Raw genomic sequence first — 27,992 nt, forward strand, 5'->3', positions numbered from 1 at the left:
TCAAATGTTAATGTCATCTGAACACACATTCACAAACAATGCCCAGTAGCATCACAGTTGATAGAATATCTGGACATCCCATATTACAACCAAGCTGATACAGAAAATAAACTGTCACTATTACTGAAATAGTCTGCTCTTCTAGTAGCAACACCGAACATGCTTTAGCAGTTTTATTCAGATATAACACACACCATACAATCCACCTATTTAAAACACACACCACACTGCTTCTTACGTACTCACAGATAATGTCTACCCACAACCACAGCGGCCACTAACCTTAGAACAACAAATTGTATTCTCTCAGAATATCCCCTAAGACTCCTAACTATGCTTCACACACCAGAACCATGTGGCTTCCTCAAATCTGGCTTACCCACCAATCCTCACCCAAGTCAGACCCTACTCTCTTCCTTAGGTCTGGAAAACTCCCACAGGCTCCAGCCTTCCAAAGCTCACTCCTTACAGCCACTTCATTCAGGTCCCTCATTAGAATCATTGCTGGTCCACTTCTATTACGTCCCCCCATACAATTGCTAGCAATGAAGGCAGGATTAGATTTTCTCCACTGGAGTTATTGGCACCTATCAAAATATCATTAACTTACAGGACCCCAGTCATGCTCTCACTTGACTGCAGGGAATGTCAGCTTGCAGAGAGAGGAACTTTCTCTATCTTCTTTTTAGCCTTGTCCCAAGTGTGAGAAAGTGGCATGACCTCATGGTTGACATTCAATAAATGTTTCCAGGAAGGGAGGGCCTTCCTGAGACTTATCAAGGGACTAGTGCCTCACACCAGTTTCAAACCTTCCATTCTAGTTCTTATCAACCTCATTCACTCCTCAATTGGCAATTTCTACATAACAAAAATGACCTTAAAAGGGGCTCTTCTGAGTTTATTGAAATGAAACTGTGAGATAATCCTACTCAAATACTGAATCAATTTTCTGGATTAATTATTTTTAACTCTGCAAGTTATAGCATTGCTTCAGCAATTCTAAATCATTAATGTTATAAAAGAAAAAAGAAGTTGCCCTCAAGGCAGAAACTTGGCATATAAACGTTGATCTCAGACTGAAAAACAAGCAGGTTGGGGAGCTACAGGAAAGCTCTCCTGAACTTGTGCCAGCACCATGATTAAGAAATTGGGGCTCAAAATAAAACAGGAGTTTCCTGCTTTACTGCACTACATCATCACCTGGGCACATCAGCGACAACCCGAGGGACCAATGAGATCACTCAGAGGGTAAAGGTGCTGGTCCTGCAAGCCCGGTGACCTGAGTTCAAGCCCCGGAGCCCACGTGAAGGTGGAAGGAGACAGTCGACTCCACAGTTGTCTTTTGACTTCCATACACATGCCATAGCATGTGTACTCCTCCAGCACACACACAAAATAGAACAACTCAAAGTTAATGATGAGCTTCAAATTCCCAGTCTTGATGACACTTATTTTTTATTGAAAGGAAGGGAGAAGTGAGGATATAAGAAGGCTTGAAGTCTCTTGAGAGTGCTTTGTAAACAGCAAAGCCACCGCTGCCTTCTTCATATGCCTCTTCTATGGAAGTGCTCAGGCACTCAGCATTTATAGCTAAGGTTTTCTTACCAACAAAATGGCCAACAAACATAACCTTGTCTAGTCAACAGGTCTGATGCAGGATAATCCTGGGACCATTTCAAAACACAGATGGTGAGCCACAGAAACCCCAGGGAAACATATATTAATAAGTAAATAAATTATCATAAACCATGGAAAGCATTTTTGATTCTTTTTTTTTTTTTTTTTTTTTTTGGTTTTTCGAGACAGGGTTTCTCTGTGTAGCTTTGCGCCTTTCCTGGAACTCGCTTTGGAGACCAGGCTGGCCTCGAACTCACAGAGATCCGCCTGGCTCTGCCTCCCGAGTGCTGGGATTAAAGGCGCATTTTTGATTCTTAATGTGATCTTACTTTCAGTAGATGCTTAACTTTTACTTGGTAATTTCTTACATAAGTAAGCAGAACAATAATATTCATGCTACGATATTGTTTATTCTTTACATAGAAGATATAGTACTCAGTGCTTCTCTTAGTGGTGCTTGGTTTAATGAAGAAACAATGAGTCTCAGTACACGAGAGACTAAGACTAGAGGACTGGACATTTGAGGCTAGCCTAGGCTACACATCGTGAGACTGTTTCAAAAGCAAATAATGTTTTTTGAATGAGACTGACCATAGAGCCATTTTAGCATTTGAGTCAAAGTTATACAACTTATAAATGTGGTTTGGTAGTTTGCCAGGCAGTGGTGATACAAGCCTTTAAGCCTAGCACTCACTCGGAGGCAGAGGCAGGTAGATCTCTAAGTTCAAGGTCAGCCTGGTCTACAGAGTGAGTTCCAGGACAGCCAGGGCCATACAGAGAAATGGTGTCTCAAAAGCCAAAATAATAATAATAGTAATTTTAACTATTTTAATCAAGTTTATTAATATCTTCTAATATTCACTGTATTTGAAAATAGGGAGAGAAAGATTCATCTTCTAACTCAATGAAACATGAAGCTGATATGGTAGCTATAAATTGATCCAAGGAGGTGATTTGAGAGAAATAAAATTTAAGAGCATGAAAATTCACGGGAGCATAGGACCATCACTAATTATCAAATGTGGTAAAATGAAAATCCCAACAATGAAAGGAGAGTTAAACATGAGTAGACAGCCCATCATAGGAAGGGCTTGCTGTCTCCACACCTTCCCAGGCTTACAAAGACTGATTTCCACCCCTCTGAAAATGGGGAACACAGCTATCAGAATCAGCTAGTCTTATTGGATGAGCAATCAAACAGACAACTGCTGTGGGACATCTTTCTGTATGCTGTGAATATGTGTTGCTCTGATTGGTTGATAAATAAAGCTGCATTGGCCTATGGCAGGGCAGGATGGAGCCAGGTGGGAAATCCAAGAGAGATAATGGGAGGAGAAAGGAGTGTAGTGGGTAACCATTCCAGCATGGATCTGCAAGTTCCAACCCCCATTGAGACTTCGGCAACTGCCACGCCTACAAGGCGGGGCCAAGGGAGGCACCTGGGAACCTGAGATCTGGATCGGAGAGCCGTCACTCGGTTCCGGGACCCTGGATGGTGGAGGTGGCCCAAGCAGAGCTCCAGAGAACACCGCTGGACTGCGATACACTTTCCCCAGACCCCGGGACCTACCTATCCCTTAATTTGTAAGTTACGCCATTAAATAAATCTCCTTTTAACTATGTGGAGTGGCCTTAATAATTTCACCAATATCTGGCGCCCAACGTGGGGCTCGAATCCACGACCCTGAGATTAAGAGTCCCATGCTCTACCGACTGAGCTAACCAGGCTGGCGTCCAATGTGGTGGCAAGAGTTTCCACCTAAAAACTGAGAAAAAAGATTCTAAAACAGAGCTAAAAACAGCTTCCTAATTGTCTCTCTCAAATGAGCGGCAGCTGCCGGTTTGAGCTACTAGTGGGTTCCTAGCATGCACGCTCGACCTGCAGTTTGGCGGGAATGAGGCCTCTGCAAGTGGCACATTAAGCTGCATGGTGGATTTAGACTTTGCTAGTACAAAAAAAAAAAAAAGAGGTTTCTGGACTACACGCTGCTTGGATAAAAGCATAGACCCATGATAGCTCCCAGAGTTGGTGGAAAACGTACTACGGCCATGTTGGGAAGCTGAGGTGGGTGGAGCCAGCAGCCACAGCTGCTGCAGTTTAAAGCAATAGATTCACAATAAGACAGATTCAGATGTAATAGTTTACAATGTGTGTAAAAGATACGTAGGCTTGAAAGAGACAAAAAAGGTGATATATAGAGTTATAGAAACAAATACATAGTTTTAAAAAATAAAGTCTTTAAAGAGACAGTAAAATTAATATAGAAAATAAGCCACGTAAATATGAATATTACACAGAGAATCTGGATTGTGTTGTCTTTGGGATTCTTAACTGCAGAGAGATATTTGATTGTAAAGGAAACTGAGTTAAACCAATATGCATATTTTAAAGATATCTTGACTTCAAAATTTGGATGTAAGGATATGTTGCTTTGGAAAGGAGACTCTGCTTTTGTTCCCACAGAAAGCCAGAGGCTATGGATTTGTTCCAGATTAAGATACATCAGGTTTGACCAGCCAAGACCCCCTGAAAGGTTTCCGATGACACCATGGCCCAGATGATCCAACATCCAGAACAGTTTGAAGGCAACTGACTCAGACAATACAGCCTCGTGGACTATTCCATAATTCTAAAATTTTCTTTGTGTCCCCATAAGATACAGCGCCCCCCTCCAGCAGGAAGTAGTAAGAGAAGCTACGCCCAAATTCCCAAATTATATGTAATTTTACTTTGTTAAGGTTAAAACCTTCCTTTTTGAAAAAAAAATGGGGGAAGTGCTGTGGGATGTTCTGTATGGCAAATGTGTTGCTGATTAGTCAATAAATAAAACACTGATTGGCCATTGGCTAGGCAGAAAGTGTAGGCGGGACAAGGAGGAGACTAAAGCTGGGAAGTGGAAGGCTGAGTCAGAGAGACACTGCCAGCCGCCACGATGACAAACAGCATGTAAAGATGCCAGTAAGCCACGAGCCATGTGGCAAGGTATAGATTAATGGAAATGGATTAATTTAAGCTGTAAGAACAGTTAGCAAGAAGCCTGCCACGGCCATACAGTTTGTAAGCAATATAAGTCTCTGTGTTTACTTGGTCGGGTCTGAGTGGCTGTGGGACTGGCGGGTGAGAGAGATTTATCCTGACTGTGGGCCAGGCAGGAAAACTCTAGCTACAAAGGAGAGTGAAGCAGACACCAGCCGCCACCAGGAGAAGCAAGATGTAAAGTACCGGCAAACCACAAGTCACGTGACAAGGTATAGATTTACAGAAATGGGCTAATTTAAGATGGAAGAGCTAGCTAGCAAGAAGCCTGCCATGGCCACAGTTTGAAAATAATATAAGCCTCTATATGTTTATTTGGTTCTGAGCAGCTACAGGACCGGGCAGGACACAGGAAAACTTCTACAAAGCTATTTTATCTGGCTGTATAGGCTTCTTAGGCTCCCACTCATTTCCAGTATTCTGTTTGGTTGGTTGGTTTTGTCTGACTGTTTTGTGTGTTTGTTCAGGGACATATGGAACCAAGGGCCTTAGATCTCCTTGAGAAACAGTAAGTTACACCTCCAGTTCCAATGTTTTCTATTCTTAAACACCCAAATATGTCCATAAATACATCTGCTAATTATTGCTAAAGAGATAATTCCTCGGAGGCCCACGCAGGTCAGTGGTTAGCCAGAGAATGAGTTCCTTAAGAAGATAGTTGTTTGGATAAGTGGGCTGTGGTCAGGAGCATTAGTTTCCTTTGGCTCATTATATTTGTATGTCTTAAATTATTCCATTCTAGAAGAGAGAAAAAAAGAAACAAAATCGAGTGGTTTTTTTTTTTTCCCCTAAAGAATATTCTGTTGAGGTCTGTCTCCCACTTTGGATTTACTTGTGGAAACAGAACAAAAGCACCATTGCCTACAAATTTTCACTTTCCTGAAAGGGGAAAACACAGGGCAGGGTAGCAGTACATAGAGTCAGTCCACAAATGGTTTAAAGCACATCACAATGGCAAAGTAGTGTTATGTCAACCTGACAGCAGGTTCCCAGGTCAAGTTTCCACAGCTTCTGGGAAGGAGCATGCTGACGCAGAACAAGACTCCACCAGTCACATCATCCTGCTGACACCCAGTGCACAGGAGAGTGGAGGCTAGAGAGTGGACAATGTCACACAAGCACACATTAACTACTCCCCACCTGGAAAGCAGCAGTCAGAAATGACTCATTCTGGAATAGCCATCACAAAGGCAAGAGACGTTAACATACCCAGCAGTATAAGCTAGCCGGGATGTTGGGACATTCGCCCCACTCCCTGACTTTCCTGCATTCCAATGAGGAATCTGCTAGATAGTTGAGGCTAGCCTACATTCCAATGAGGAATCAGCTTCTATGTCCCACCATGCACATTCTACCCCTAAGAGGTAACTTCCTTTTTTCTTGAGACACTATTGGGCTAGATAGCTAAGGCTAGCTTCACACTCACTGTGGAGCCTAAGCAGGCCCTGGCTGAACTCATGATCCTCCAGACTCAACCTCATGAGTGCTGGGATTACAGGTATGAACCCCATGCCCGGCAAGAGAACAAAAGTAATTCTTTACATCAAACTTGTTCAATTCAGCCCCTATTTCCATACAAATTTGAACACACCAAGAATTTTTCCATGGAGCTCACTGATATTCAAGTCAATGAGTCCAACCACATTTTCTAAGCCACCACTGCTTTTCACAGGGAAATCACAATTGAAATGAAAATGGGAGAAGACAAAACCTACAGGCTTCTGGCCAAATGATCCCTGTAGAAAGGCCTGGTGCGCACTGCCTTGATTCTTCAGCTCAGGTTCTCAATCGGGGATGGTTTTATCTCACAGGGGACACTGGCAATGCCAGAAGACATGTTTAATGGTGACAAATCAAGGAAAAAAGAAGCGCTTTTGTCCTTTAGTGAATTTCAGAGGCTGATGATTCCACTATAGTCTACAATGCTCAGAGCAGACCTCTCAAAGAATTATCAGCCTCTGGTGTCAACTGTCCTGAGGGTGTGAACAACAGTACTGAGGGTAAGAAGCCTTGATTTACTTAAATACAAGTACACTGTCAGGTGTCCAAGATGGCCAAAGGGTTTATGGTTACTAACCTCTTTGCTGTTTTTAGTCATATTGTATTTCACGAAGGCTATCGTATCCGATGGTAAACATTATTCTGCTTCAACGGCTCTGTTCACCAGCAGGATATCTTGCCTGTTCCTTGAGGTTTTACTTTGTTGTTGGACATTTTTTTTATTCCCACATTGTTAGTTTTGAGTTTCAGTATGTTGAACATACCCATGTTTAGCACCAGATAACTTTTTGGAAGATATAAACTATCTCCTGGGTTAGTGTTTTGTTTTTTAATTTTTAAACACAGTTTTATGATGAATAGAAAGCAAAGAAATGGGAAGAATGTAATTATTTATGAAATAAGATGATCAAGTAAGGGCCACTGAAATGGCTCGGCAAGTAATGGCATTTGTCCTCAAGCCTGGTGACCTGAGTTTGATCCCTGAGACCTCCATGGTAGGAGAGAGCCAACTGGTACAATTTGTCCTTTGGAGTTCACACTCAAACCATGGAATACACACACACACACACACACACACACACACACACAAAGGGAGAGGGAGGGAAAGGGGAAGAGAGAGAGAAACCATATCACTAAAACATACAAGACTTTCTAGAGAAAACAATTACAGAATGTTTCAAGAAAATCATGTAATATAAATCTCTCTTGCCACTTACCACACCTCAGAACATACTCCATGATTTTCACAATCCATTGCTTTTGGTTTTAAAACATGTAATACGCAGCTCCCATCAGCTGAAAAACTATAACTAAAAAAATTTAGGAAGGAGTCATGGAAGAAAGCCCAAGAAATACCCTAACTACTAACTCACATTTCCACACAGAAGTTCTTTCAGTATTTGACACATCTACCCCCACACAAGCATCCTCCACAGAACCCACTTCAACCTTCAAACCTCTGCTGAATGATCCAAAGGAAACCAATGCTCATGGACAAGCCCATTTACCCAATAACTACCTTCTCCAAGAAACTCATTCTCAGGCTTGCTGATAAGCAGAAAGAGAAAAAAAGGCCTGGTGCATTCCGAATCCTCTTTTGAACCTCAGATAAGAGATGCCAAAGAAAGATTGCTGTTGGGAACGGCACAGGAATGAAGGAGCGAGCTGAGCTGGCATGTTTATGATTGTACACTGGCTTACCACAAGAGGCATCTGATATATCATCAAAATAAACGATCTTCACCTGACTTGGCTAGAAAGCATCTCTAGGTTTCACTACTCAGAAAGACATTGTGTAGAAAGCTGGTGAAATGCAAGTCAATACTAAGGGAGACACCTGATGATGATCTCGTGTGTGTGTCTTTGTCCCTCTCTCTTTCTCTCTCTCTCTCTCTCTCTCTCTCTCTCTCTCTCTCTCTCTCTCTCTCTCTCTCTCTCTCTCTCACACACACACACACACACACACACACACACACACACACACACACAATTTGATTAAGAAGGCTTTTGAACTGTATCAACATCAGTTGCCTGGCCCAGACATTGGATGTGAGGAGGCTCACTGAGGGGAGTTAGGATAATACAGAGGGCCTCTTTGTATCTTCTGTATTTCTTTCAAAGTCTAATGGTGGTCAGAAGCAGTTATTAACTAAAAACATTTACCTATGTGCATGAGTTCCCCAGGGCTACCACAACAAAATGAGAATACCTCATGGCTTAAACCAACAGAGATGTATTTATTTATTGTCTCACAGTTCTGAGGCAGGAGTCCAAGATCAGTGTGTTGGTAAAGTTGTGCTTCCTGTGATATCTATGGGAATTTTCCTGGACTCTTGCTAGACTTGGGAAGTTCATTAACAATCTTTGTTCTGTGGATTGTGGCTACGTCACCTCAACCTCATCCCCATATGATGTTCTATCTCTAAGCATGTCTTCTCACAGTCATCATTTTTTAGGGACACTACTCATACTAGATTAGGGATCCACTCTACCCCAGGATGATCTCATCTGAACCAACCACATCTGTAAAAATCATATACCTAAATAAGGTTACATTCTGAGGTACTGGGGCTTAGAACTTCCTTATGTCTTTGGGGAATGGGGATTGTTCCTTCAACCTATAGGCCTAGTCCACCAAGGACTAAATTCTAGAACCTATTGCATTCTACATTGGAAACATGGCTCATTCCTTGCTTAACAAACTCTTATCTCCTGTATGCATCAGTCACTGTGTTGGGTGGTGTGAACATAAATGTTAGTACTACGGAAAAGTCTGGCCTAGATTATTCAGTATTCTTGCACAAACGTCAAAAACCCAGGTTTCCTTCCTACTCTTTAGGAAACTATTAGAACTCAATCTTTTGGGATGTCAGTCTAATATACTCTTTCACACATTCCCTTTGTGGTACCTTCTTGCCCATTTGCTAATTGATTTGTGTGGTTCTCCCTCCCTGACGTTGAAGTCAAATTCCACACTCCTTTTGTCCTCTTTTACAACACTCCATATGCTAGAAAACTCCTCAACCCAACAGACCCTCAATTATTTGTCTGAAGAAAGAACATGCACGCATTGAATATTTGCATATCAAACTCTTCATTATCCCTTAATCCCCATGCCAACCCCTTTCCAGGTGCATGCTGGAGCTCTAAGTCACACATTTTGTTATAGCCACTGTGACAAGTATCAGCAGTCAGATGAGGCCTGATGCTCACTTCAAACCAATTGAGCTTAGCCTATTCTGCAGCTACAGTCACTCTTATACACCCATACCCTATAAAAATGCTCACTGCACTGTGCTTAGAAAAGCATTCTATTTAATGTACCAGAAATGCATTTCATTTTAGCTTCTAAAGATAAAAATCCAAACTGGAGAGAATTTCTGATGCTTGAAATAGAAATACTTGGAGAGGGTTTGGGGCTTAAAAATAAAATACATTTGTGCTTGCATCTAATCATGCAATCATAAAGTTGAATAAACCCAACAGTAGCCAACAGCAACAAACACCACAATTCAAGCATTCCAGATTCTTGGGGTATATTTGAGATCAAAGGCTAATTTCATTTAAAATGCAGGTAATTGATCCAAGAAATGAAAGTTCAAAATCAAAAAATTAATCTATCTAAGAATAACTCAGGCCACTGGAAAAAGATAGTGTAACTTAATACAATTCAAACATTTATTTTTGTAGAGGTTGTTTTATAAGTCATTTTCATATAAAGCTTATTTATTTTATTAAACTGAATGTTTCCTCCTAGAAAGACTTCAGGGACACATTCATTTAATGTTATTCTTTGAATAACTAGAAGAATATAAATAGAGTGAGTGTGTGTGTGTGTGTGTGTGTGTGTGTATGTGTGTGTGTGTAATAGGCTTTTTACCTACTCAAATTTATGACCAATACAAATTACAGATCAGCTACCTATTCATGACAGGTCTAGAATGGAGGCAACTTGATTGGAAGGAGTCAGTACCGGAACCAGTGGCTCTGAGAACTTTGTATGCATTCTAAATTTCAAAGAAACCTCAACACTTCATTCCTTCTCTCACAGACAGATATTTTCCAATAATAAATCCTTGGCCAAACTCAGCCCTGTCAGGTTTTGATGAGCTTTTGATGCCTCCTACAAACCCAGGAGCTGCAGCGTGGCTATCTATGGCTACCCAGGTCATTCGCCACAGCTGTAAACTCATGAAAGGCCAGAAAGAAGTCTTTTAAATACATTATTATAAGAGCATTGAATAACCCATAGATAATCAGTTTGGTTTTACATTCCTATTATTAGTTATGCAGTGCTTTCCAAGATCTTTTAAACTGATTTCTGTCACCAGTATAGTTTTTTTATTTAAAGATTTATTGTTATAACTTGGTAATTTAATTATGTGGTGGGCATATGTGTACATGAGTACAGGCACCCTCTGAGTCCAGATGAGGGTGTCAGATCCCTTGGAGCTGGAGTTACAGGTGAGTGTGAGCCACCTGATATGGGCATTGGAAGCTAAACTGAGGTCCTTTAACCCTTAAGGGACCCTGTGCCCTTACCTGCTGGACCATCTCTCCATCCCACCAGAATTGATTGATAAGGCTTATAACGTCTTCTGGAAAATTCTTCATCAAATTTATTTAATTATAAATTATTTCCAAAGGCATTGATTCATGTTATCATTAGTGTCCACGGTGTCTTAAAAATCTAAATAACAACATGATGGATGAGACTGTGTAGTATTTCTTAATACTTAATCTTCAATTTGAAGGCAGGAGGGCTGTGAATGTAGCTCAGTGATACAGTGTTTGGATAGAAGACATAAGGCCCTTGGTTCTATTTCCAGTACCACAAAAAAAATAATAGTAGCAGTAGTAACAAAAGTAGGAGGCACACTGGCATATCCTTACAAACCACGTGACCCTGACACAGAAGACAAAGACACAGTCCATCAACAGGAAATGTAACGCACCATTGGAGGCCTAGCTGGCCTTGATTATTCTGCAGATATACGTATGGTCTGGGTGCTAAGTGAGCATAATACATGAGTCTGAAGCAGCAGAAAGGCACCAACCAGAAAACACCTGATACCTGAGTGCTGTGGCCAACAAGAAAATAGCGCATGCGCGGAAGAGCTGCAGGAGGCACGGAAACAACTCACGTGCAACTTGTAAAAGAAAGGCCAGAAAAGGGAGACCCAGACTTTGAAGCACCATAATCAAAACAAAATCAAACAAGTTAAAACAAAGGCCTCCGGACAGAAAGGAAGTGGTGAAAAGCTCTTCAAAAGGAGGCTGTCACTGTTTCTAAAGGGACAGTAATTGCAGGTGAGGGAACCTGCCAGGACCACTTTCTTATATTTCAAAGACAGAAACATAGTTCTCAAGTGAGAACATTCCAAGTCCTCTCTCCTAAGTGTTTTGAAATATGTAACACATTATACTACATAACAATACCAGAGTGACATAACAGGGCACACAAACATATGCACAATCGTTATATGTTGGTTAAAAAAAAATGAAACAGAAGAAAACTAGTTTTGAAGGTAATTTATTACTTACCAAACCTGCTATTGGTGTAGACAGTCTATTGATCTTCTTTATGATGCCAGGTTTGAGCTTATTAATCAAACTGAAAGTAAATAAACAAATAACACATACAGTTACAAAAATGTCAATGTGATTCTAGTGCTCTTTGAAATGGTCTCAAAAATTTGCAGTAGCATAGTTCTGGTTCCAGATTTGTTGTTCTGAGTCAGCGGCCCATAAGACAAACAATTAAATGTATTTTTTAAACACAAAACAAAGAACCTCCCTGCACAAAAGGGTGGAAGTCCTCAAGTCAGACTTCTATATCCTAAGCCCATGTCTTTAAAAATGGTTTCACACGCATTAAAGAAAGACAATCTGTTTCTGTTTCGACACACAGTAAGAGACTATCATCATAATTCCCTTCACTTGGCCCTAAGAATGCTTCTCCCTATAACGATCCTCAAAGGGATTTTATTTTTGCTTTGTTTTCTCATCTGGGTCCTTGTTTTTAAAGATTACCTTCTACCCACATTGTTTCAAATGTAAAGGGTGCAGAGGAACTCATCCAAATAATTGAGTATTTCTTACTGCTAACTCATTCACACCCATGACTGATTGCTTTGTTACCAGAGCAGAATGACTTGGTGAAAATCAAATGTACCAGAACTCCTCCAAATTACCCTGGAATCTGAGAGTGAGTGCATTTCAGTTAATATGACACATACTGCAAAGATATCTGTGTCTCCATACACCAAAGTACGAGGAAAGAAACGCATCCTTGACACCCACACTAACGTACAGTTCTGCTTCTAAATCTTGATCAGTATGGATTCATTCTTTTTCTTCACTGATACAATGTCAGACCATGTAGTAACTTAATACTACAATGTTTTCCCATTAATGTGAACTTGGGGAATTAATCATTAATCACTGACATAAAACAGTATCTTAAAATCGTGAATTTTTTTTTTCTGTTCAACAATTCATCCCCCAAACAAGCAATTCTTCATTCTGTAATAAGCTCCAACAGGAAAGCAAAAAAAAAAAAAAAAAAAAAAAAAAAAAAAAAAAAGGAGGAGGAGGAAATAAAATCCTCTGATTCACTGGTCTCTCCTTCACAGTGGGCACTTGTGGGGTATGTGGGAGGGTATCCTATGGAATGGCACTGCTTCCTCATTCCAGAGATTTCTATATACATTTGAGTATGCTAGGAATAAAAAAAAAAAAAAAAAAGACAAAAAAAGTCTTCATTTAATAGCCTTCAGAATGTTGCTCAGCAGGATTCAAAATCACAAAACACTGGCTTATGCAGCTTTAGCCTGGTGAACAAAAGTTGCTTTTCTGTTTTTGTAGTTTGTTCACACAAAGATCTTTAGACAGCTTAATCAAAGATAAACAGATAATACAACCATCCCCTTGGCTTTGAGGGTGCATGGCTGAGAATGAACCCAGGGCCTCATGTGTGTGAAGCAAGTACTTTGCTATCAAGCTGGACTCCAGCCCCAGCCCCTCGGTTGTGGCTCCCATGAGTCCTAAGTTCTGAATTGTACATTGCAAGTCGTTTAAAAAGCCTTTTCCCTTCTCTGTCCACATTGCTTCCCCTCAATCACCAGCTGCGGACCTAGAAAATAATTAAGTAGATTCATAAGAAATGGTAGCTTCAAATTAACCCCTCTAGTTTTTCCCTCTTGACTGATGCTTCTACAATTCTGGTATTTCTGCATATTTATAATGGCCGGCTCTTTGGCAATGCATAGAAGAACTAATAAGTGGGACATTGTTTAACAACAACATAATTCTGACACAGTCTATCAGTGATTTCTAGCTATTCACCACTATCTTGCCAGTAGTATTTTCGTGGAATACAACCTTCAGTGATATAAATTAGAGGCTAATATGAGCAGGAGTGACACATAATTATCTCAGGATGCCTGAGCACAGTTGTCCTTTCAGAGGAAAGGGTCATAAACTCCTGGCTCACCCACTGAGTCACTGGTGACTCTGACAAGGTCACTCTGTTTACCAGGTGACGTGACTTATCACTTTTGTAATATAGTGTCAGTAATGTCAAGAGCATTTTCTATTCCGTTTCCGGAATGAATAATAAAACAGATTACTCTCAGTGAAGTAAGGGCTGAGTAAGGACACAACATAGACAGATACCTTCAAGTGGGTTAACCAATCCTCCCACATTGGTAAATTTGGCCAGAGATATTACTTAGAAGCAACTTATACACAATGGATTAGCTTTCCTTTTCACATCTCAAACTTCCTGTACATGCACAAACACGGAAATAACTACAAGGAAAAAACAGCACTCTGGAGAGCGCACAGTCACCCTCAAAATATCTGACTCACTAGAGGGAAATACTGTTTTATTTTGTCCATCACAGCACTCTAAACAGTGGACTAAGGAGGAAATGTACACACAGTTTTGACAAATACTGAGCATGCAAATCCCTTGATGAATTATAAATTATGACTCTTAAGGAAGGACTTTTAGGGTATTTCTTACAAGGATAAAAATGTTTCATGGGATCTAAAAATAATTAGATGAAATTTAAACACACTTAATGGAATACAGGCAGGGTCTCAAGTTAAAGGAAATTCCAGTACTGTGTATGGAAACACTCTCTTTTAACAAATAGAAACGCTTTGCATAGTAAGTGCTCTTGAATTTCACATGTAGACTTTCTGAGGGGACACTGACTTCAGGTCACTGGCTCTGAAGCAAGACTCAGATTACAGGATAAACTTCCAGATGCTCCCATGCCCTGTGTTCTTGGCCTGCAACCCTGTGTTCCATCCCTCCAGCCCTGAGTAGAATTATATCTTTATCCCTCTCAAGCTTTCCCTGTGTGAGGGAACAAACCTGAGAACAGCTTGCTTAGCCCAGCAGAGGTCTGTTCTTTTGGTAAGATTAAAACTAGAACACAAAAGAACTTGGGGTACTGTCACAGTGACCTCAATGACCTTCTCCTGGCTTCTCTGAATGTTTGAGAACCTCCTAAAACTGCCATGATCAAATGTTAATCCCCCAAGTTATGGTAGTAGAGGGCAGGGCCCTTTGGGAGGTGGCAGCCTCATGACTGTGCACTTCCTGAACAGGATTAGTGCCCCGAGTCAACAGGCCTTCCACTATGGGAAGTTGCGGTGAGAAAGTTACACCAAGAAGATGTGTACGTATAAAAAAGTGGGCCCCTCGCCGGGCGGTGGTGGCGCACGCCTTTAATCCCAGCACTTGGGAGGCAGAGCCAGGCGGATCTCTGTGAGTTCAAGGCCAGCCTGGGCTACCAAGTGAGTCCCAGGAAAGGCGCAAAGCTACACAGAGAAACCCTGTCTCGAAAAACCAAAAAAAAAAAAAAAAAAGTGGGCCCTTACCAGACACCCAATCTGTATCCACCTTCATCTTGAACTTCCTAGGCCCAGCATGGTGAGAAATGACTTCCTGTTATATACAGGCTACCCACATTTTCTTGGAGCTGTTATTGTAGCCAAAAGGGACTATGCTCTAATCTTAAGGTGTCCACTTTTCCTTCTTCCTCTCTCACCAGCAAGTTCATTGTCTGTTCTCTACAAAAGGGCTGCGTGGACCTGTGCTAGAACGTTGGCTCCATTCACAGACCTTTCTATCAGTGGGTACGGCCTGACTTCCCAACTCAGGTGTGACACTCAGAAAGCCATCTATAAAGCTCAACGTGGCTCAGACGTGAACATTTTTAAAGAGAACTTAAGTTTGACATTCTCCTGTGGGTTAATTTGAAAAAAAGAAATAGCTATATGTGACAAACTTCACTTCCCCCTGTTATGAGAAAGCTCATCAGCAAAAGTACAAAATTCAGGGCTACCTTTTTGCTTCCTGTCTCCAAAGATTTTCAAAATAAATGGAAAGACATACACAGAAGACCATATTGATAGACTCAAAGCACATCATAACCTGTGGATGATCTTATTAGTCATCCACTCAGGCACATATCTGTTACCTGTTACTACATTTTGCAAATGTGTGCCTTTCACATTATCAAATTTTTTATGATTAAGTTTAATTCTTTAATTGTTATGTTTATTTTGAGACAAGGTCCCATGTAACTCAGACTGGCCTCAAACTTGCTTATGCTCACCCAAAGGTGACCTTGCACTTCCGATCCCCTGATCTGTCAGCCCACCTGGATTCTGCAGTGCAAGGGACTGAACTCAGAAGCTCATGCACACAAGACAGCACCCTGTCCATTGAGCCATGCCTCCATTCCACAGTGTTTCAGAAGGACACAGGAAGGCTGTCCCATCCTTCTAACAAACTGAAGCCAGCAATATCTTTTTATTGATTATAATTATTATTTTATTGATTACTATCTACAGGATATTAATTTATTTGTTGACTTTTATTCTAAATAGGAATTCTGCTCTTTGGACATTTGCTTGCTTACTAAAGGAAGCTCTGGGCAAGGCTCACCCACAGAGCAAGCAGGTAAGTACAACTGCTTGGAGCAAGGCCCTGAAACCCATCTTGATTTTTTGGTTTGTGTAAAAATTTTCAAAATTTCTATCTTCTTTAAAGAAATAAATTTAGAAAAAAAATGCTTTGCTGCAATGAAATGCCATAATTTTTTTTTTAACCAACAATACCACTTCTCTATATTTTCTGTTTCCAGGTGCATGAAATTTGATTGTTCTCTCCTAATTGTCGAAGTTGATTCAGAGAGTGAACTGTCAGATGAAGTCATCTGGACTGGTTATCTTCAGGAGATGTCAAGACTATAAGTCAATGGCTTCTAAGTTCATATTTTAAAATAAAAAGCAAATTAAATAGATTGTGACCACATTTTCATGAGTAAGATAACCAGTATTAGTCATTTAAAATGTACAAGTGTAAAAGCTTTTGGTACAAAAATTTATTACTGCATTAGTATGTTCGAGTATAAGTCATAAAAAATCTAATATACTTTATGTAAATAAAACTTTAATGTAAATAAAAACTTGACAATAAATGCTGAGATAGGTAACCGTGTGGAAGAACAATTAAGTCCAAACCAGGGCAACTGTCGTCATTTTTCTACAATGGCACTTTACTGAGCCACATCAGTATGCTTAAAACACATTAAAGTACAGAACACAGTTATATAATGTAACTTGTATGTACATGTTTTCAGGATTTACCATTTCGTACTAGATAACTAATGTTGGGGGGGGGGGTCTTCCCAGGGAAAACTATTTCTCATGCTCTCAGCATCCCTTAATTGCTTATCGTCCCTTGTCTACGGTTGAGGCCCTGTGAGATTTCCCTCTGCATGTTAGCGTGTCTGTTAGTGGCATCCCCATTTACAGCTTGTTTAGGCAGGCATGTTGTTGAGACTTCATGGGTGTAGCCTTCCCAGCTTTTCTAGGAGATGTAATCTCACGGCATACTTCCTGTTCCTCTGGTAGGTTATATTTATCTGTTGAGGAATAGTTAAGAAACTATATGACAACAATTGAAGAAGCAGACATGAATTTGAGAGAGATCAGGAAGTACCTGGGAGTGGGTGGAGGGACGAAAGGAACAGGAAGAAATGACGTAATACTTTAACTTCAAGGTTTTTGACATGCACAAAGCAAAGCCTGGGGGGCTGACAGCAGAGTCTTCTGATTCTGAGCAATCCCAGTAATTACAGACTAATGGATTGAACACCAGGAAATTTCCTTTACTGTATCAGAATGAACAACATTTAGACACAGAGCTCACAGAGAAAACTCATAGATCACAGACCTCTTACTCCTAAGAGACAACACAAAAGTGATGACATTTTTGATATGACATCCAAGGCACAATCCACGTAAGAGACAATTGATGTGCTAGACTTCATTAAAATTCAAAATGTTTGTTAGCCAAGAGATGCTGACAAGAGAGAGTGAAAAGACAAGCTATAGAATGAGAGAAAAAAAATGTTCATGAGGCATACCTGATGGACTGCTATCCAATATAAAAAATTCTCAAAACTCATCAAACTTCAAAACAAAACCCTGATTTAAATAGGAAACAAAGACTTTAACAGTTACCCCACCAACTAAGATACGCAGATGAGAAACTAAGCTACAAGAAAAAAAACTCCATATGCCAGTGTCATCAGGGAAATGCAAACTGGAACAAAGCATTACCACTACACACCTATTAAACTCTAAGAAAGGCCACATCAGTAACTCTGACAACACCAAATGTCAGCAGGGACATGGAGCAACAGGAATGCCCGATCACCGCTGGTGGGAGCGGGAAGCACGGCAATGCTTTGGAAGACAGTGTGCCAGATTCTTAGGGAACTAAATATATTCTTACCATAGGAGTCAGCGGTAATACTCCTCAGTGTTTACCACATAAGTTGAAAATGTATGGCCACACAAGCACTTGCACATGGATGTTTATAGAAGTCTTATTCATAATTGCAACAACTTAGAAACATTACGATGCCCTCGCACATTAAGTAAATTGTGATAAACAAACTGGCTCACCCATAAAAATGAGGTATCATTTGGTCCAAAAACGAAATGAGCTATCAAGCTATGGAAAGATATGGAGCCAATTTAAATTAATATTATTAACTGAAAGAAGTCAGTCTAAAAAGGGTCCATATTGTATTATTATGATCCTACATAATAAAATTATATTATATATTATAGAAATATTGTTATAGTATTAATATTATAGACATATAACACATTATATAACATTCAGGAGAAGGTAAAACTATAAAAAAAAATCTATGGTTGTCAGATATGGGAGAGAAGGCTGATGAGGCAGAGCACAGGATTTTTAAGGCAGTGAAAGTACCCTAGATGATACTATAATACTGTTCTCTTACACATGTGATTAGGTGCTCCCCAATTTTTGCCACCATAAAAGTGGCGGTGTACATATTTGTTTAGCCTCCTTTTACCTTCTTCTATTTCTGAAAATGAAAGCATTGGTGTTAAACACTAATATATGTCAGAAAAGGAATTCAGTGATATCAATCAGTTCACATCCTCACCTCGCCCCTGTACCTACCTCTTGGTTCCCTCACACTTTCAACACCAGACACTTCCTGCCTCTGCCTGTCACTATCTGTTCTGTAATCTTCCATGGTGCCTCAAGCTTCTAGGAGATTAAAAATATTCATCAGACTGGGGACGTGGCTCACTGATAACGTGCTTGCCCAGCATGCATGACGCCCTGGGTTCCTTCCTAAGCACTGGATTATCTGGGCATGGCGGTGCATGCCTACAAGCTTAGCAACCTAGAGGCAAAGGCAGGAGAATCAGAAATTAAAACTCATTCTCAGCTACATAGAAAGTTCAAGACTGGCCTGATTTGAGAAGAAAAATAAGAACAATTTGTGAAGCAATGTTTCAGGTATTCGTTCTTAATATTTTCCATGATGAGAAGGCTTTAAAATGTTTCTCTTCCTCTACCTGTAGTCAGACTCCCAAGAGAAGGACTGCTGGGAAATATTATCTAAGTCATAAATATATGTATTATGATCATAAAATAGCCCATAGCTACTTGATAGGTGTTGCAAAATTGTGTTTCTGAGACGTATATCAGTTTATATTCAAGTGCTCATTTTCAGATTATAGCGCTTGATGCCATAATACAGAATCTTCTTGCCCTTCGGGGAGCTAGGGCTTGTTAACTCAAGTTCAAGAGCATGCTTCACCCCTGACCGCTGCTCCAAGATCCATCATTTTAAAAAGATTTCCCATTACTTACTACTTTCAAAAACAAAGTATCACATGGCAGTCTAATCAATTCTTACTAATGAAGGTAAAGATTTTATTGTTTATCAATACCATTTTCTTGTTTGTCAAGAATTTGGTCAGATTCTTGGCTCACCTGTTTACTGAAAATTTTAAACTATGTGGTTTATCCTAGAGTAATAGACGCAGATAATCTTTGACATACTTTTTGTACTTTTCTTTCTTCTCAAAGCTTAAAATTTTAAAGTACCTCAAAAGATTTCAAATGCTTTTTAGCCTTTTTTAAAATCAGTTCACCACAGGGTATGTCCTAATAGATAAATGAGTTTTTTAAGTGATTCATCGCCAACTGTTTACCCGAATACCACAAACTGATCTCCCCATTTTCTCCTGGCTCTTTTAACATAAATTCTTATGCATGAGACTATATTGCTAGACTTTTTTTGTTTTATTCATTTACTATGCATATTTTTAAAAGCAAGCCATACTTTTGTCAGTTTTGACACGTGTTCTAATATTAGGACAGGCAATTTCAATAAATTTCATTGATAGAATTTTTCCTATTCTTGCCTGTGGATATTATTCCATGTGAGTGCTGAAAAACTACAAGTATTGGAAAAGTCTGGTTAGATTTTGTAAAAGTGTTATAATTTGAATGGGAAATTACTTCCCTACAGGTTTATACTTTGGGCTTGCTGGCCTGCTAATGGGCTACATAGGGCAGTCATTGCAATCCTGAGGGCTTTGATCTGGTCAGTGGATTAATCCCTCAGTGGATTCATAATCTGATGGCATGATCAGCAAGTGATGAAGAGTAGGAGGCGTGGCCTAAGTGCAGGAAGGGATGCCCTATGTGTCTCCTGCTCCTCCTACCCTGTCGCACTGGCCACCACCATGAACTGAGCAGCTCCCCTCTTACTGCTCTGACACCATAATCACCAGCCAACAATCTACTAACTGTGGATGGAAACCCCAAAGTATTGAGCCACGACAGGTAATTGTTTCTTTTCTGTTGCTTTTCTCAGGGACTTGTCACAACAATAAAAAGCCTAAACTATAAATGATTGAACTGTGTAAGCCTCTACAGAAAGTTGCTCATCACAGCATTATTTTAAGTTTTAGACCTCACAATTTCACCCATGAGATCTCACCTAATCCACACACTCACACTAGAGTTCCTACACTTTTACAATGTAAGCCAACATGGTTTTCTATTCATTTGAGATTTCCCATTATATTAAAACCTACTTCCACAACTTCTTGCTGACCAACTTTAATATAAAGTATATAGACACAGACATTTAACACATACATTACTCCCTTGTTCTTTTAATATACAAACATTGTCATCTACATCAGAAGCCCTATGACTGAAGTCTATTCTTAGTGATTTCCAATTAAAGTAAGAAAACACTACCAGTCTTACACTCAAAATAGTGAAGCAAATAGTACTATGCCTTCTACCCTCAAATCTGAGGCCAAAATATTAAAAGAGAAAAATGCAAAAGCTTGGAATGAGTCTATAGAGAATGGTTGCTATAAGAAATATAAACTGTAACATGTGCCAAGTAGATCTTCAGTCTGACATTTTTTTAAATGCCATTTCACCGTACACAGATATTGGATTGATAAAATGGACAGGAATGTTTAGAAAGAGGACATACAGATGCCAAGCAGAAAACACACCCAAAAGGAAAAAGCAGTTGAAAACTTTTTAATCGTTATGAACTTTAACCCTGGTGCTGCTATTTACGTATTGCTGGCTGGGCTGTGTGGTAATACTATAAAGCTGATGTTCTTCACTATTTTAATTTCTAAAAGCTATAAACAATGGCTCCATGTCAGTAGGTAGTGTTGGCTTGTGGAGTCATTTGTGAGCCATTTTTTCTCCTTCAGAAATTCAAGACCAGAAATAACTGCAAGAAAACTGCCTTTTCCTTCTGCCAAAGCTTGTGGCCCTTCTGTGGCATACTGCATAGATGTCTCAGGGGATTCCCCAGTCCCTGGCCTTTATGTACAAGTCCTCAACTCTAACAAAATAATGGTCTTCTCAAAACATCAATGACAAGTGGCATAGTCCTCTATGTTGTCCACTATATTAAAAATTACTTGACTCTCTCACCGGGAAAATACAGTATTTATATAACTATCTGTTTTCTTATTCTATGGGAATGAATATCTCAAGACTGAACATTTTAAGCCATATGAAAATCACAGAGGAAATATAAACACAAATAGGCACTCTCAGAACACCAGGTGAACATCTTGCTCCAGGTCTTTGCAAGCAGCAAACAGGGGTGAGGGAATGACCTGGTAACACCATGAGAAGCTTCTCAGTGAATCGAAACATGTTCACCAAGGCGTAAAGTCAGTTTATGTGCATGGCCAATGGGGACAGAGCAGAAACTTGGGACCATTCCAAAGAGGGGAAATACAGACTGACTAACCAGGGACACACCCAGTGAGACTATCTTTGAGCAAACCTTCACAGAGGAAGAAAGAATGCTTTCATCGGAAGACTTCCAAGGCTGCAACCACAAGATGAGTAACTGGGAGATTGCTAACTGATATCAGTAGTCAAATGATGTGGTCAGAGCACAACAGGGCTATGGATATTCATGCAGTGACTACTATTTTACATTTTTAATATATATTATAACAGTCCGTATGAATACTAACCAACACTAAAGAAATGAGACAGATCATGGATATGACTCATAAAACTCAAAGAGCTTAAATCACCTAAGAACTGGTCAATATATTCATTAATTTAGAAAAAAACATTTTAAAGGGAGGGGTAGTTCCCATCTCACTACTAATAAAGCCAAGAAGATAATGTGTATCTAAAATAAATGTGTATGAACAGACAGGGAGGTGGTTCAGCTGATAAATGCCTACCTACATGCAAGTATGAGGACCCAAGAGCAGATCCTTAGCACCCACATAAAAGCCGGGCATGGGAGCCTCATAATCCCAGCGTTTGGGAGGCAGAGGTAAGGGGATCCACAGATCTCATTGTGCAACCAGCCACCAAGTTAATCAACTCCAGATTCAGTGACACATCCCATTTCAACCAAATAAAGTGGAAAGTGATCCTGGAGGGCACCCAATGTTGATAGCTTCTACATGTATATACACAAATGTGCACACACACACACAAACACACACATAAACACACACACATGCACGCATATACACACAGAGAAATAGATACAAACACATACACACACAAATGTACACAACACACACAAATGTACACAACACACACATACATAAGCACACACAAATGTATATAACACACACAAATGCACACAACACACACACACAAACATGCACAAATGTACATAACACACACATACAGAGCAGTAATCTTCAGCTTTGAGCTCACTAGATACCAAAGTCAAACTTGCTAGAACAAAAATTATTACCACGAACATTTTCATTCCAATCATCCATCAACCTGACACAGAAATGCTCAGGGAAGTGCTTGTTACTCAGATGTGCACCCTGTCTGAAACGTCAGCGCAGAGGTTGTCTGCAGTTTGGAGTCTGACATGCCAGTCTACTGTCAGCTGAGTGACAGCTGTAACACGGTCCTCCAACTCCTGACGTGGATAGTTCAGAATGCCAGTTTAAAAAAAGAAAAGTGGTATTGAAGGATAAAAGCTGCTGGAATTTCTAGATAAGACAGTAAGAATCTCACTAGTGGTAAAAATTAATGAGGATGGTAAAAATTGAAGTTTTATATATAGACTTGTATAAATATGTGCTTTATTAACAGCATAACCTATCACATGTATACATGTAGTTAAGTGTTGGTTGTCACTATTAGAGTAGAAATTACATTTATTTTAATTTGTATTAGTTTGGAGCAATTCAGAAGTTATTTCTATTCTAATTTGTCCTAATTTGGGTCAAGACAGTATTTTCAATCAACTCTGGATATTCCTACTTGTCATATCATATGCTCATCTCTTAACCTGGGTATAGTTTTTAGAAATCATTTCAAATCACTCAGAGCCAGAGCTGTGTATAAGCTACAGTTAAATCCAGAAGGAGTGTCACAAGAAACAGAGATCTGCATCCAGTCAAAGTTCAGAGACTAAGAGACTGTGGAGTCTCGGCCCGAGATGGAACATCTATGTCATACCTCCTCCTCCCAGGGCTCTGGGGGCATCAAAGGGCCAGAAAGGATGGACAAAGCACAAGTGGAAATGCAACAGAGCAGCTTCTCACATGGACTCACAACCGTTGTGACAGCATGCACAGGACCTGTGCAGGAGGAAGCCAGACAAAATCCCAGCATGCAGTGGGGAGATGACCAGGAAGTCCCACCCCTCCTGAGGAACTAGTAGCAATTGGTGCTACTGGAAAAGGGAGAGTCAGTTTTCTTCAGGGATGCAGCACCTGAGAGGTTACCCATGCTCCACTAATCCTATACACATCACATGCTGGCAGCACTAAGTATGTATACATACTAAATACATAATAAACTGCATTCAATGAAAGAAATATATATACATGAAATTGGGAGGGTATAATGGGGGTGAGAGAAGAGGACTTGGAGATGAGGAAATGGGGGTTAGACTTTCTCAAAACATAGACGCATCTATGGAACTCAAACACAAAAAAGGAAGAGGTGCCACCATCAGACGTGTTTAGTCACATACTCTGAGCAATAGCTAATCATTAGAAATATGTAACCCACAAAGAGACCTCTTTAAATAGATCATCTACTTAGGCTACATACTCTCATAAACTAAACAAAACTTTACATTTCATAGACACATTTTTTTGTAAAATGTCATCTAATTCCTCAAGATTGTGGAGCTTAGCATCATGGATAGCTACTTTTCTTCAAACTCTTATGTAGTCAGGTAGTTTTCAGCTCAGATGCTTCTCAAATAAAGGCATTTTCTCTCCTCTGTCTTCTGAATACATGAGTAAACACTTAAATCATACAGTTTTCAAGTTGAGGTAATTTCCCCTCTACCATCCTTGAACAGACCATGCAGCCCAATTACGTGAGTTTAAATATTACTCAACAAGGACTGGTAGCACACAGCTGAGGAGTCGAAATATCCTTTCAACTTCATGTATGGCCCTGGGGATGCTTTTCCTGGTATACATTAGGTAAAACTACATAAAGTTGACATTTCTGTAAATCACAACTGGTTTAATGCCAGTAACTTCATATGAAGTGAATTAATGAATTATGATATTCTCAAACAAAGGAGTTTAGATAGCAGCTAACAAGGCTGGTTTCCATGGCCACCTTTCTAACAATTTGTAGCTATACCAAGTGCCATAGTTTATGCCAACCTAACCTGGTGTTGAGCACAGCAGCTCCATGAATCAGGCAGATTAAATGCCCTGATCTCTGCTGTGCAGGTGAGGAAAATGAGGCTCAAGCATTAAACCACTTGTAAATGTAAATAAAAATGTAAAAAAAAAAGTCACTTGTGTGAACATCCAAAAGTAGTGGGCAAAGGAATCCAACTCTTTCACTTGGAATCTTTATTGCAAATAGCATCCTTCAAAGAGAGAATCAAAAGCATCTAAGGGCAGCTTGTGGACCAGCATGATGGTACACACTGGGTTACCGTCACCAAAAAGAAAGAAAACATGTAGGTTCTGGTAGTCCACTCCCAGAGCACATGTGGGCAGATTCCATAAATATCTACGTGATAAGAGTCTAGATTGGAATTATCGAGTGCTTTCAAAAAATGTGGGTGGGTACTCAAGTACATTCTTTTAATTTATTTGCCTACTTCTGTAACCCATACTTGCCTCCAGAATTTTACCCTTTCCCTCACAGGCCTTCTCTTATCCACAAAGGTCCCATATCTGGTTAACCGTGCTATGCAGCCACTGGAGACTCAAACACTTCACAAAGCCACCCATGTAGACCCTACACCATCAATCAGGGCACCAGCCTGGTAACTTCTGGTTACCACAGCCTGGAATGTAGCTAAATAAACAGTCAATGACTCAAATCGATTTAGGCAGTGTAATCACTTCACTTAAACCTAAAGAAAAACTTGCCACTTGTCTTACTAATGAAAAGGATCTTTTATATTCATTTTAAAATAAGCCAATTATATACGGTGTGGGCTATAGTCAGATATAATCACCTTCCTCCTCAACTATCTGCCCATAAAGCAATAACAGACCCTTGCTTATTTACTAATTAAAAATGATATATATATATTACCAACACTATCTTTAGATACCAAGAGCGATAACCCCCTCTCTACTGTCCCATACTGTGGAGGTGTCAGCTTGCAGGGATCAAATCTCACTTTGGACCAAGGACACAAACCTGTGACTGTGGAGAGCATGCCTTAAATACTTACTCACACAACAGAACACCATTTTCTAGAGAGGCTCGAAAATCCTTTGTTTCAAAAGTCTTCTCAGTTACAGCCTGAAAGACAGATTTGGGCATTAAGTAAATAGGGACAAGGAACAAGGTAAATTCACAATTTTATTGACTAATAAGCATTTAATGTTTTATCTTAATGATCTGTATGTATCACCAAAAGTCATTCCTTATAGGAAATTGTGTACTATTCTGTGTTACAACCATGTTAGTGTGAATAAACACACAGAAACAACTAAATAAGCATTTCCTGTAGTGTGATTGTTTTATTGGATGACAAAAGTCACAGAGGCCATGAATTTGAAAAATAGCAAGGGTAAATGGGAGGGCTTAAAAGAAGGAAAGGGAAGGGGGAGTGATGTAATTATACTATAATCTCAAAGGGAAAACAAAAAACAAAAATATTTCTTGAAAACTAAATTTCCAATAAGTTTCCAAAGAGAAACTATGGATGATTCAGTAAGAGTAAATATACACAATTTAAGATATAAACTTGAAATAGCATTTACATCTGTACATCATTTATTTCAATTCCATCCTTAAATTCCTCATTTCATTACATAGCTAAATAGCAGAGGGATGATTCTCAAACTTATTCATGAAGACACCCAATTTGTCGTGGTAAGCACTAGTTATTTTCATTGTGTATGTGTGTGAGAGTGTGCATATTGTGTGATGTGAGTATGGTGCATGTACACGATTGGGGGGGTGTGGGGGGGTGCCTGTATATACACCTGCAGGCCAGGTGTTTCCTACTTTACCATGCTCTGCCTTCTTCCTTTGAGACAAGGTCTCTCACTGGGAGTGGAGCTGGGCTCATAGCCAGCAAGGCCCATGATCCTCTTGTTGCCTCTTGTCTCTGCCCTCCACAGTGCTAAGGTCACAGTCCCACATGCAGCCACATCTAGCTTTTCACTTGGGTGCTAGGATCTGACCTCCCATCTTCCTGCTGAGAAGCAAGCACTGTTACCTTCTGAGCCATTTCCTCGGTCCCCAGAGCTGTCTACTGAAGCACCCTAAGGAGATTTCTAAACCCTTCACAGAAAGACAAGATGAGGCAAAATGGCAAATGCTTGGAATGGACAATTCCCAGCTGTCAGGCTGTCCATTGTTACCCCCAGCAATGGTCTTAGGGAAGCATCTAGGAAAAAATAACTAGATTCAATCTCTAGAGGAAGAACACTTTGGAATGGGTAGGGAGCTCCACAGGGGAGATATGAAAGGCAGAAATGGGGGAGATAACAATGGAGGAAAGCAATTTCAAAAGTAGCTCCTGTGCTTGTGTTCTCAGCCCCAGGCTTATGACAGCAGCTACTACCTCCCCAGATAAGGATTTAGCACCTGGCAGCAGGAAACCTTGTCCTACCTGCCACTCTGGAGAAAAATACATTGCTGGAATCAGGAATTTGAAAGCCGTGAATCTTGCATCCCAGGTCGGCTAAAGGGATCAGACACATGATGCAATAATATTCACCATATTCCACCTAACCCACTGCCACTGCTGCTGTCTTTGCAATTCTCCTAGAACTCTTAATTCTAGAATGTTCCATAATGTCCAAGATTGTTACAGCCAGATAGTAGGCCTGGTAAGTTAGGTGATAAATTCACAGACACTTTTCTACTCAAAGTTAGAGCATGGTGATATGTGTCTATATTCCATAACACACACACACACACACACACACACACACACACACACACACACACACACACACACACGGGGTGGGTAGAAGGGAGAGAGATTGACTTAGTTTCTCAGAAGTTGGTTTTATAAGAGTCTGGCCAGGCTGTGATATCCTCATACCCAGGAAGAAATAGAGGGTCCTTCTCCATTTACAGCAATCACCTGTGTAAACCACACAGCTGCATAAGTGAGCCTGCTGCCTCTGTTCCTGCTGAAAACACAGAGCTGAAGATTAATAATAAAGAAGCAAGTAGCTCTTCTGTCTCGGAGCTCAGTCACAGAAGTAAAGACAGTATTTAAAAGCATAGTTTAAAAAAAAAAAAAAAAGAAAGAATGATGTACTCCTTGGAGAATTACCTTGAGTGACCCACCCAAGGATTAGCTCAAATAACCTGTGCAACCAACTCCAGAATTTCCCCATGAACATATCAGAAACAAACTCAAAGTGAGGGTGGACCCAAGTATGGAAAACACAGAGACAGCTAATTCCTCAGGAATTTGCTATCCATAGTCAAAGAGCGAGACCCAGAAATGCCCAACACAGTCAGAGT

The 27,992-nt window shown here is 40.1% G+C and overlaps 1 protein-coding gene across 8 annotated transcripts in view; it reads right to left on the bottom strand.

The window, feature by feature from the left end:
• The window catches only part of Lmo7 (LIM domain 7), a 216,058-nt gene that overhangs the window by 117,329 nt on the left and 70,737 nt on the right, over positions 1-27,992 (bottom strand). For all 8 annotated transcript variants that reach the window (XM_052732559.1, XM_052732566.1, XM_052732565.1 and 5 more), the window contains exons 2-3: positions 25,732-25,802; positions 11,699-11,768 (exon numbers count right to left, since the gene is read on the bottom strand). In XM_052732559.1, the coding sequence (XP_052588519.1) occupies positions 11,699-11,768; positions 25,732-25,802 (141 nt within the window). The remainder of the gene's footprint in view (positions 1-11,698; positions 11,769-25,731; positions 25,803-27,992) is intronic.

Source organism: Peromyscus californicus, unplaced genomic scaffold (genome assembly GCF_007827085.1).
Source record: "Peromyscus californicus insignis strain IS unplaced genomic scaffold, ASM782708v3 Scaffold_12__1_contigs__length_115047231, whole genome shotgun sequence".
In the NCBI taxonomy this organism is placed as follows: Eukaryota; Metazoa; Chordata; class Mammalia; order Rodentia; family Cricetidae; genus Peromyscus; species Peromyscus californicus.